The sequence below is a fragment of the Chaetodon trifascialis genome, chromosome 6 (assembly GCF_039877785.1).
Source record: "Chaetodon trifascialis isolate fChaTrf1 chromosome 6, fChaTrf1.hap1, whole genome shotgun sequence".
Lineage (NCBI taxonomy): Eukaryota > Metazoa > Chordata > Actinopteri > Chaetodontiformes > Chaetodontidae > Chaetodon > Chaetodon trifascialis.
Window position 1 is genome coordinate 22,461,203 of NC_092061.1, and position 11,991 is coordinate 22,473,193.

Consider the following 11,991-nt stretch of genomic DNA (forward strand, 5'->3'; position numbering starts at 1 on the left):
TAAACAGGGTTAAACAACATTTTTGAAAACGATGTTGTGTGCATGATGTAATTTTTGAAAACGGAGAGGCCAAAATATCCGTTTTCCAAACACAAACACTGCAGAGTGGGGAGGAGCACTGGAAGGAAACACTGAAAACACACAAGCAAAACCCAGAAAACAGTAAAACCAGAGTGGACCATGACAGCTATGTGGGGAAGGTAGCTTCTCACCACAGTTCTTGACATATTCTGTTGTGAACAACACAAACATTTAAAGACCCCTCTGTTCTCTCAGTATCTTCTTTAGAGACACTTTGCAAGTAAACACTAACTTTGCTGAACTTGAACTTCAGCATTTTGTAGATGAGGAGAAGCTGTCTGAATGTGACTCTCCTGTCTCAAAAACACTCCTCTACACCTATAGGACTTTGTAACTTTGTTTTAAAAGGTGCTGTTGTCCATAAGCTTTCTGATTATTATACTTAACACTTTAATCACAGATTATTTCTTAAAAGAGTAATTTCTAGCTAAATCCACTGGCCTGCTCCTTATGCAGACTTCATAGCTCTTTGGTCAGTTGCATGATGGTCCCAGGGCAACATTAATTATGATGCTGAGGGAACAACACAGACACAGTGACATCACATGAACCTCCCAGGCACTGAGAGAAAGTCAAGTTTAAAGACCATTCTCACAGAAGACATTCTGACTCGCCATTGCTAAAAAGGCACATGTAGCTAATAACATAAATGATGGCACCAGCCATTAATAATGTTATTAGTTACACAGGTGTTTGACAAGTCAAACTGTCTGCTGTAAAAAAACATCTTTAGTTTGAGTACTGTGAGCTGCAGAGAGTCAACACATAACACTGTTCACACTGAAGCAAACTTTATTAATGTGATATGAAGCAGTAATGCAGGTTGATAACATGAGATGTGAGCTCGCCTATATACAGCTCTGTAGGTATATGTGGTTACTGGTTGTCAAGTACAAGTACACACACCATGTACTCTGTATACACACTCTATACAGCGATGACTTTCAACAGGATTTCCACCAGCAGCTCATTTTATGTCCCTCTGGTGAGTATTTCTGGTTCAATCCAGTTTAGGGACACCAAATGGCACGAAGTGAAAACCACCTTTAGCACCAGAAATCAAAGATCTACTCTACAGCACCAATAACGGACAGAAAAACACAAGTAAAATAAAACCATATAGGAAGTTTAAAACAGAACTGCTGTGATCAGTCTTCTGTGAAAATGCCCAGAAACTGTCATTGCAAAATTTCTCCATTTCAAAACATTAAATTAATATTAAAATGTCAGTTATAGCATATTGTATAAAATAAATCTAAGGAAGCCCAGGGAGAAAATGCATGTGAGTAACTGCCATCACAAAGTGATTCTGTTACCATGATGAAGTGGTTCTGTCAGGTCTTGATCAAACAGTAATAAGATAATATTTTTCAGTATTTAAGTAGTTAATTGATCAAGAACACAAACTTGTTATGTCAACATCACAAAAAACTTTACCCTGAACATGAGAAAAGTAAATCAAAAGACAAAAAAAACTTGATAAGTACTGTAACATAAAGGCTGACACTTTCATAACTATTAAATTCATTTTTATTCCTGCTCTCTCTGACCTTTGATCCTCTGAATAATTGTCTGGAAAGCAGAAAACGCTCAACAGCCTCCCGGTCAATTTTTTTCATTTAATGTAAAAGCTAAATGTGAAAAGCAAATACAACTTTACTAACAGGTAGAACATTTCTCTGTAGTGTAGTGGAGGAAAATACTCAAGTAAAGTACCAGGATCTGGTTGCACCACCTGTTTGTAAGTTCAAACTTTGCCTTAGCTCAGTTATAAAGTAAGTGTTTTTAAAGTAGGAATTCAACACGAACCTCTTATGAGTTGTTCTTACTAGCTCTAAATCATTCGTTCATATTTGGTGTAACGCTGCATGACTAATTAACTGAACTGACAAAACTAACACTAGTTAGCTAATATACTGTATGTCTTCTGTTTGTCTATTAAAGAGGCAATATGGACACGTCTGACCTGACACTTGATCAAAATGCTGTTTATTATTGATAGACTGACTGTCCACGGGTTAGATTTTAAATTCTATTTTACAAAATAATACAGTCCTCAAATTAGTAAAGGTTCTGCTGATAACATTGTTGGCGTATGCAGATATAAAGAAAAGCAAGGCTACATATTGGCTGGTAACTTCAATATGTTTGGCCGCCTACAGCTGTTATTTTTAGAAGTTACAGCTGAGTGATGTTACAGTTTGCATAGATCACTTCTGATTGGACGCTGTTACAGATGTTTAAAGCGCCTGATGTATAAATCACTGAAGCTGGTACTAGATAAAACATTGCTTAAGTATTAATGGTGCAACCTGTTGCACTAAATCACTCAGTCCAGGACTTATTTATTTAGGAGTTATTGCTCAGTAGTGGATTTACAAATAGCTGGTGCAACCCAATCCAGAACCTCCAGTCCAAGTCCAAAAATGGACTAAATGTACGTCCTGGTGCATTCTTACTGACATGAATACCGGCCTCAGTAATGTGAAAAACCTATTAGTAATCCAGCTCTCATTTATGCTCCCTCTGACGTCAGGCTTCATTTGACTAAAATAAACTGGTTCAGGTGTTTCATGACAGTTTGATAATCCGTTTTTGCTTTAATCTGTTTATAATTGAAGTGTTTAAATCACGTGTAACTTTAAGCTTCATTCTTCTTCTTTTCAAGATCGTATTGCAGAATTCATCTCAATATCTGCAAGAAACAGAAGGACAATAAAATCAATCACTGTTTGGATCAAAGCACTGATTATCATTAAAGGCTGACAGATAAAGTTTGGCCCTGTTGTCTCCAGGCTGAAAATCTGTTCTTTCTTTTCTTTCATATTAAAAAGAATCACAAGGTGTTAAGAACTTGTAGGTATTTCTGTCTCTCAGACAAATATTTACAGGTGTTCTCAGGGAGCAGACCTGTGAAGTTGTTACTTCAGTGGAATATTTAACAGACAGTAAATGGGTCTCTGACTTTGCTATGAACGTGTAACTTTGGGGCCCATACACTCAGTGGCACAGCTGCTGCTTTTACTCGACAGTAAAATCACAGCTGTCTAGCTTTTGGAAGGAGCCACGCAAATTCAAAAACCCTCAGTGAATTTTCACACATATGAACCCTTTAAAATGGGTTGGAAATCAAATATTCAGATGAAAATTTGCCCCTGAATTTGATCATTGCAAAACTAGTTAACCTGCAATAAAGCTCAAAGTAAGAGGAGAAGCAGATAATGTTACTCACGATGTCATGGTGCATCCAGAGATGTGAGCCGAGGTGCCGGTGTACTGGACGTCACAGCGGACCACGTTGTTGTTAAAGTTTGACTCAGGAACCTGCTGCCTGGGATTTACTGTCACCTGCCGAGGGCATGCACCAGTCATCAGTACATGAAAAAACACAATCCAACGATGTATTGGTCTGTCTCTCAGTACTTTCTGTCTTCCTGTCTGTGGTTCTCAGTTCCACTGGTTGCTACCAGAGAATCTTAGTTTGAATCTTGAGAATCTTAGTTCTATCTATCTAATCTGTCTTTTACTGGTGCTGCTGTAAACTGGAATTTCCCCTTGCAGGACTAATAAAGGAATATTGAATTGAATTTAATTGAATTTGACTTTTTATACTGTGTAATGAGGAAAATACAGTGATAGCATGCTTATACGAGTAGGATAACATGACTTATCTATACAAAGCCAGTCATTTTTTCCCCAGCAGCTTCCATACCTTTAAGATGTATCTTCCAGGAGAGACGTCAGTGATGTCAATCCACTGACAGTCAATGTCAGCGTTGTAGGTGTCATAACAACCTGGACTCAAACCCTGCACACACACACAAAATCCAATTTACTGTATCAGACATCGTGTGTACAATCATATGTACACAAAGCCAGCTATGGATTCTATGGCCTTCTTGTAATTGAAACATTGTTTGTCACACAAAAAGATATATAAACAGATTTTTAAAAATGTGTGTGCGTGCGTGTGTGTTTGTTTTGTTTTTATATCCTGATGGGGACTTTAACCTGAGTGCTCACCAACCCATGGGGACCTCCTGTCACTGTGGGGACATTCAGTTGTGATGGTTAAGGTTAGAGTAAGGCGCTAGAGAATGCATTATTTCATCTGAGCATCTCCACTGGTACAGTGATAGAGACGTGTGTGCATGTGTGTGCGTTTGTACCTGAGTGTGTGAGGTGCAGGCAAAGCGGCGGTAGTATCCTGGGTCACAGGAAGTGTCCTCCAGACAGAAGCTGGCCTTGTGACCCTCAGCTACCTGCCTCTGAGTCTGGACATCCAGCAGCTCGTACAGGCTGAACTCATCCATGCTGTGGAAGTGACTGAACAACACCACCACAAAAAAGACTTTTATCAAGCAGTTCATTTAGCAGACACTCATTTACGTATTAAAGGGCTAATGCTAGCTTCTACGAGCTACTGCTAGCTACCCACTTATGACAGCTGTGCCACTCCCAGGCATATCGAGGTTTACTGGGCAGGAAGTCCGCTGTCCCCTGGTTCTTCACCCTCTGAGGAAACCGCAGCAAAACTCTGGTGTCATAATCCTGAGAGTATCTGGAGGATCTTGAAGGGGCGAGGAGATTAGATGAGATGAGGAGAGAACAGGGGAGGAAATGAGAAAAGGAGACAAGGAGAGGATGCGAGAGGTGAAAAGGAGAGGAGGGATAGGAGACAAGAGGAAACACGGAGAGAAGGGAGGAGAGGAGACAGGGAGGTAAGTAAGTGCTTTTTGAAATAAGTATTTTCACTGCTGCTAATTTGACAAATATATTAATGTGACATAAGAAAAAACATCAACAACATCAGCTGACAGTAGTGACACAGTATGTTGCTGCTGTCCTGTCACAAGAGAAGAGCGTCCATATTGGAGAAGCAAAAGTGGATTAAAGATATTCAATGACAATGTTTTTTTTTCTTCTGCACTACCTGCCCCGCTGCAGTATGGTTAAGGTTAGGGAAAGACTGTGGTTATGGTATGTTTAGGGTTAGGCAACCAAAACACTCAACGTTAATTAACGTCAATTGCAGGTCTTTGTCAGAAATCAGACTCAGGCGTCCTTCATCACAGTCAGACCTGCGACTCAGACAGCAGAAAAAAAAACAGAACAACTTTAGGAGCTCTGAAAGTGTCTCCTTAGTCTGATAAGATTTAATGTTGTTCTGTAAATTTTCTTATTCAGTTCATTTTATTCAAACCACTGCACAAATCTGAGATGTGGGCATTGAGCCAGAGGTCTCGAAGCAGGTGTTCAACTTACGTGGCGAGACAGTTCTCTTCAGCAGCACAGCGGAGGTTGTACATGGGCATCCTCTGGACGTAGGAGGCGATCTGGATGTAGTATGGATCAGGAACCAGATCAGGGAGACCTGCAAACAGGATGAGAACACAGCACATTGAGTATAGTGATTATGGAGCCAGTGGGTGAAAGCGAGCTCTCTGATGTCTGATTGGCTGTTCAGGCACATGAAACAGGATTTGAAAAGAGCGTCCTTGCTCCATCCTTGCTTTTGAGTGACTCAGCCTTTCAGGATGCCCCTTTCATACCCAATCATGATACTATCAGCTGTTACCAGTGAACCTGTTTACCTGTGGAATGTTCCAAACAGGTGTTTTTGGAGCTTTAGTTGCTCCTGTCCCAATGTTTGAAACGTGTTACTGCATCAAATTCAGAATAAACAGATATTTACAGAAATCGATGAAGCTGATGAGGTCGAACATTAAATAAATTGTCTTTGTATTGTTCTCAATAGAGTATATGTCAAAAAAGGATTAGAAAATTATCACATTCTGTTTAATTTTTGTTTTAGAGAGCGTTCTGACTTTTTTGGAATCAGGCTTTTAGTTAAAATTAGCTCCTGTATCATGTATGCAACATACACATTTGTGCAGCATCCATCCATCCATCCATCTTCTATACTGCCTATCCCTTTCGGGGTTGCGGGGGGGCTGGAGTCTATCCCAGCTGTCAACGGGCGAGAGGCGGGGTACACCCTGGACCGGTCGCCAGCCGATCGCAGGGCAACATATAGAGACAGACAACCATTCACGCTCACACTCACACCTAGGGGCAATTTTAGAGTCACCAATTAACCTAATGAGCATGTTTTTGGTCTGTGGGAGGAAGCCGGAGTACCCAGAGAGAACCCACGCATGCACAGGAAGAACATGCAAACTTCACACAGAAAGGCAACGAACGAACTAATCGAACCGGCAACCTTCTTGCTGTGAGGTATGCGCACTACCTGCTGCGCCACCGTGCAGCCCGTTCGTGCAGCAGTAATATTAATACACAGACATCACGTAGAATAGTAAAACACTGACAGGGACAATTTTATTGCATAATTAGTACTTAGGTCAAGTGTATTTAGCTGAAAATACCTTCATGCAGTGTGTGTCAGAGCCATTGGTCTGAACTGATTTTTAACCTTCTAAGCGGAAGCAAGAATCCATAAAAAACTGCTGGATTCATTTTATTTTCCATCCAGTGCTTGTGGTACAATATGACTTTGATGTGGCCCACATCTGGAAATGAATTTAATGGGACATTTTGTCCTGAGTGACACCTTGCAGGCAGATATCGGAGGTTTGTGGCACAATGAGAAAATCCTTTCCCTCCATGTATCTGTGTAGGCAAAGGAGTACAGCCATATACATCTTGACCATTCAAGCTTAGGTGCCGCGTGCCCTACCACAGTTTTGATTAATTTCTTTTAGTGCTGTTAATCGATTAAAATATTTAATCACGATTAATCTCATGAATGTCATACTTAAGCTATTCTAAATGTCCTTTGAATTATCATTTTAATACTCAGATCAACATGGAAAACTGGATTGGCTTGCTTTGTGCAAACGTTTTTTATTGAAAACAACAACCTGTAGTGTTATATTTCACACTAACATTCACATTTGAATGAATCAAATCTCACACAATTTAACACTGTCAATAAACAGATGACAAAAAAAATAAATACTTGGTTCCAAAAAAGCCCCTTCAACAGCCCTTTCAAAGTGATCAAAACAGGGTGATCCAAAACAAAGTTGCAAAGTGCACATCATTGTAAACTAGGACTCAGCCTATAATGCAGTTAAACCATGGCTTAAACTTTCCTTTCTTAAACTTCCTTTGAACATAATAGCATCCATATGCCTCTGTTGAAAGCCATCCTTTGTCGCCTGGTTTTGGTGCCTATTGTTTTGTTTCCAGTTTACAATCGGATCCTGTAGTTTTTCTTGCGTTACTAGCAGTGGCCACAGCTTATAAAAAACTACAAGTTCACTAGGTCACAAAGAGTGTTAATCTCGCGATAAAAAAAATGACGCCATTAAAATTGATTTGCGTTAACGCGTTAATAACGCAATATTTTTGACAGCACTAGTTTCCTCCAAAAGTTGCAGGATGAAATCACAGGTTTACACGCATGGCACTGTGTTACACATGAGTGCTGGAGGAGATATTGGCTGCAGCTTAACAGTGTGTTGCTGAAGTGGTTTATAGAGCAATCCCTGTTATAAATGTCCAAAAATGGAAAACTATTAGTTATGCACACTTGATTTCATTTGCGAATTGTAGCCATAGTTTGCTTTGCAAGATAGTTGGCTAGTGCCAGTTTAAGTTATTAGCCATCCCACAATCCAGTTGTTCAGCCTTTTGGCTCGCTATCTAGCAGTGACCTGTGATAGATGGTTATTGTTGAGGTAGAGAGGACCCAGGAAGTGAACTTGGACAGAGTTACGAGGTTCCTTTAGGAGCCTTGCAGACAGATGTTAAGGTGGGCATGAAAATCCTACTCTTGGCCATTATTGCTCTCTCCTCTCTTTATATCATGTGTATATGGTGACAGGTGTGTATACTTAGGGTGGCGGTGATGATGGATCTTGCGAGGATGGTGGTTAGTTCAGTAAACAGGTTACCACTGCTCAGGAGCTTTCATTAGAGATGGAGAAAATACTGCTTCTGATCTGATCTGTACCCATGATGCTCTCTGTGCATTTGTGCTTGAAAAAACAGTTATTACCATGTTGGCAGACCATTCATTTCAGCTGTAGCTTTATTATCTATGTTCTCTAAATTAATTAAGTCTTTTTATGTGAATTTACGCCCCTTGACAACAAGATTAAAGTTCTTTAAGACAAGTGGCAGCAGTGTAGAGGTGGGTGAATAAGTGAGAGTCCTTGTCAGTGACCATAACAGTACAAATAACTGACATGGAAATCTCTAAATAAATCTACAGTATGGCTAATGTAAAGTGGGAGATGACTGAGCCTCAAAAACAAACTACGTCATCATTTTTTTGGTTTGTTTTCTGAGGAAGGACCCCACACACCCTTCTCTAATTGTGCCTCCCCTCAAGTTTTGACTTGCATGATGCTGCTGGGTGTGGCCTATTTAAATATGGCCCCTGGACTCATCTCAGCTCAGTTAGTGCTCACCAAGCACCCTGTGAGCATAGGTTAGTATGCTAAAGATTAAATTCAGTGAATTGGCTTTTAAACTGAAGTCCTCACAGTATGCTCTAACAGTACAGATGCAAAACAAACTGTCAGTATATTTTAATAGGCCCTATATTAAAAGCAAGGGTTTCTTCACCATTTGAAATGATCAAAGTGAAATGGGGGTATCATCAAAATTCATGTGAAATGAAGCCTGAATTTAATGACAGGCGTGTAAAAACTGAAACACCTGTCTATTTTGAATGAGCATGAGAGAGATTACAGAGCTACAGGAATAAATACTCTGCAGACACCAGATTTTTATGACCTTTTATACTTTTCACTTACTTTACCTACTCGAAAGCCTACTTTTGACTGAATTTAACAGATTTTATTGTTGTGATGATCAGTGGACGAGAGGGAACTCAGAAGAAGTGTGTAAAGTGTAAAAACGTACCGTTCTGGTGGTAGCTGGTGCCGTATCCATGCCGGGGCTGAGCCCTGGGTCTGGGTCTGTAGTATGAGTTGTAGTAGTTATAATACGGGTAATAGTTAGAAGACTTGTACGGGTTGTACGGATCGTCTCCGACCATCATGTCCTCCCGCCTGACCGGGGCAGCGTCTCCGTCGCTGGCGGCAGGCGGCTGCTGCTGCTGCTGGCGCGTCACCGTGCGCAATTGCGCAGTGCTGCTGGCGGCTGGGACCCGCGGGGAGCCGCGGGGCGCGGCAGGAGCTGTGTCGTTACCGCTGCTGAGGACGACCACAGGGTTACCGCGGCGGGGTGACCCGGTTTGCCTTCTGCTGGAAGGCCGGTAACGAGAGCCGCGGCTCAGGATGCTGAAAACCTGTCCGTTATGTTGCCATGTCAACCCCGGACGAAGCGCATCATCACCATCACCTGCAGCCTCCTGCGCGCGAGCCCCGTCCAGAAAACTACAGAGGAAACATAAATGTGCTATAGACAGAATCAAGGCCTCGGGGGAGAGTTGCTTCATGATTAAAATAATAATAAAAATCAAGTATTACTTTTAAAATTTCTCCAAAAAAAGACGCTATTTTCCTCTTCCCACGAACACACAACCGCTGATTTGAAGACTTTCTCTCAAGTGTTGCCGGTCAGCAACTGGTAAAGCTGCTGTGGAGAGAGAGAGAGAGAGAGAGAGAGAGAGAGAGAGAGAGAGAGAGAGAGAGAGAGAGAGAGAGAGAGAGAGAGAGAGGGAGTTTTGTAAGCTGCAGTATGATTTTGGGTGTGACCTTGACCCTTCCAGTCAGGGTCAACAGCCCAACAACCAGATGAAATTTGTAAAGACACAAGACTGAAATTTGCAGATCTGTCACTCCAGTGCATGTAAACTACACCTGGTGAACTTTTCAGAGTGAAATGTGCAGTACAAAAAACACTGGTGCACAGAGATGTATTGTCTTGGGTAATAACTAATCATACAATTAAAGTGTCTCTTAAAATATGTTTACGATATGAAACAACTGTACATTGCTTTGGCTTGTCACATTTTAAGAATAATAATAATAAATTTAAAGACAAGAAACCAGACAAAGCTGGTCAAGTTTAGTTTTTTGCCACTGTTTTAAATGAATGCTAAACCGGACCAATACCTTCTCACATTGTCCTGGAGAAGTGAGTTGAACCTGATAGAGTGTGCTGAAGCATTTATTCTGTATTTTTCAGAACTCTCACAATTACAGTTTACATTTCAGCCAAACCCAAACAGCAGCAGCAGCAGCAGCAGGAACATTGACTTTATGCAGCTGCATTTGACCACACAAAGTGACAAAAAGAGGCGACATTTTGTCAAGTATGAACTTCAGCACCCAGAATTTTTGTGAGATGTTGATTTTGAAAGTTTGATATTTGGCATTTCAGATGTCAGAGGGTTCTTAAATGCATCAACGTGGAGAAGTTTCAAGATGCATTATGATAAAGCAACTTGACAATAATGGATTATCTTTCTACAGAAACTGATTTTCATGCAAAACAACTGAAACCAATGGCTGTCTGGATGGAAGGAAATCATCAAATGAACTGAAAAAGGATTTGCTGTAATGTGACAAAACAGCAGCACAGCCCTTCGAATCTTATCAGGCTGTACTAGAAATGACTGGAGCTAAAGCAGCTTTTTCTATTTAAAATCAAAGTTCTGACCCATTGTTTTCTCTTCACAAGATGAGGTGTAATCAGAGTGATGGGTTGGCCTCACAACTGTCTCAGTCTAATTATCTCTGTGGTCAGAGCTACTCTCTGATTTTACACAGAGCTGAAAATACTCAACTCTAAGTCAGAACTGCATCCACAGAGTCCACACTGGATAAGAAAAGTTGATATATGTTCAGTATGTTCCACTTCTCTCAGGGTATTCATTATATCTGTTACAAATAACTGTTTCATGATGAGAATTTTTTTATTTCCTTTATTTTTTCTTACTGTTCAGCACTAGCCAAAAGCCACAAGCGTGTCTCATTTTTCATGGGTATCTGTTGTGTTTATGGTATTAAAACCTGCAGCTACTGTACATTTACATGAAGCCTTACTCAGAGGTACTGTACAATCCACTCAAGATGCTTTTGTTTGGTTTTATTGGAAAAATACCCCCCTGCTGAGCACTCAGGATGCTTTAAAAAAGCTGAAATTGAAGCACTTACCAACTGAGAAGTTTCCTCCTCTCAGAACACTGTAAAACACACAACCTGCCACCCACATGCTGCATACACACACACCATCTTTGTGAGGACACTCATTGACATAATGCTTTTCCTTGCCCTTTACCCATCACAACAAAAAGACTAACCCTAACCCAAACCTAATTCTAACCTAAAACTCAAAACCATGTTGTAACCTTCAAACAGCTCTTTGAAGTTGAGTCCAAATGTCCTCACTTTCCAAAAGTGTCCCCATTCTGTGGTTCAAAACTTGTTCCAGTCCTCACTATATAGCAGGTACAAATACATGCATGCACAGATACGCACATACTTTCCCTTTAAACTGAACCATGTAAGTTACTTCTCACAGGTTATATTCCAATATGTCACTTCAAATGAGTTCCATTCATTCAAAGGAGTCATCTCCTGTCAGATGATGAAGGTCAAGTTAGAGTTCTAAAAGATGTTGATTACTTGAAACAAACCTAAAGAGAAGAATTCCTTTATTCGTCACAATTTTATACACATAACATGCAGAGTTGAGGGGCACACTGCACACGCCATGCATTTTGAGAAATTCTTTCCCGCTTTTTGACCCATCCCTGGTCAGTCCTTCTTCCACGGCAGACACAGGAGCGGTGGGCTGCCAGTCGACCGGCACCCAGGGACCAGACATCACTAAACAGGCCGCGGCTCTGAGCCCTCGCTTGAACCTTGAGTATGTTTACACTTTGTTGTCCTCATCGTCCTGTTGTTTAATGTACACGACACATACTTCAGTTCTCTAATGAACCTGTTCATTGTCCCCTGAAGGAAC

General features: G+C 40.8%; 1 protein-coding gene across 2 annotated transcripts; it reads right to left on the minus strand.

Annotated features, from left to right (window-relative positions):
- Window positions 1-2,706: 2,706 nt before the first annotated feature.
- Window positions 2,707-9,514, minus strand: LOC139332642 (protein-lysine 6-oxidase). Of its 2 annotated transcripts, XM_070964697.1 has the most exons (7): window positions 8,977-9,169; window positions 5,347-5,455; window positions 4,520-4,651; window positions 4,251-4,407; window positions 3,794-3,889; window positions 3,314-3,429; window positions 2,707-2,776 (listed from the first exon to the last, which is right to left on the minus strand). In XM_070964697.1, exons 1-7 carry the CDS (start codon window positions 9,113-9,115, stop codon window positions 2,770-2,772), a joined length of 756 nt encoding a protein of 251 aa, XP_070820798.1. In that variant the 5' UTR covers window positions 9,116-9,169; the 3' UTR covers window positions 2,707-2,769. The 2 variants fall into 2 exon arrangements, with proteins under 2 accessions (XP_070820798.1, XP_070820797.1); XM_070964696.1 differs by lacking the exon at window positions 2,707-2,776 and having other exon boundaries at window positions 3,310-3,429; window positions 8,977-9,514.
- Between the last annotated feature and the right edge of the window lie 2,477 nt (window positions 9,515-11,991).

Excerpts from the sequence above, each read along its gene's own strand:
- LOC139332642 (XM_070964696.1), bottom strand. The coding sequence starts at position 9,514 with ATGAAGCAACTCTCCCCCGAGGCCTTGATTCTGTCTATAGCACATTTA. Across the intron at positions 5,456-8,976 it reads CACCAGCTACCACCAGAACG|GTCTCCCTGATCTGGTTCCT; the intron begins GTACGTTTTTAC and ends TCCTGTTTGCAG. Across the intron at positions 3,430-3,793 it reads CTGGAAGATACATCTTAAAG|GTGACAGTAAATCCCAGGCA; the intron begins GTATGGAAGCTG and ends TGCCCTCGGCAG.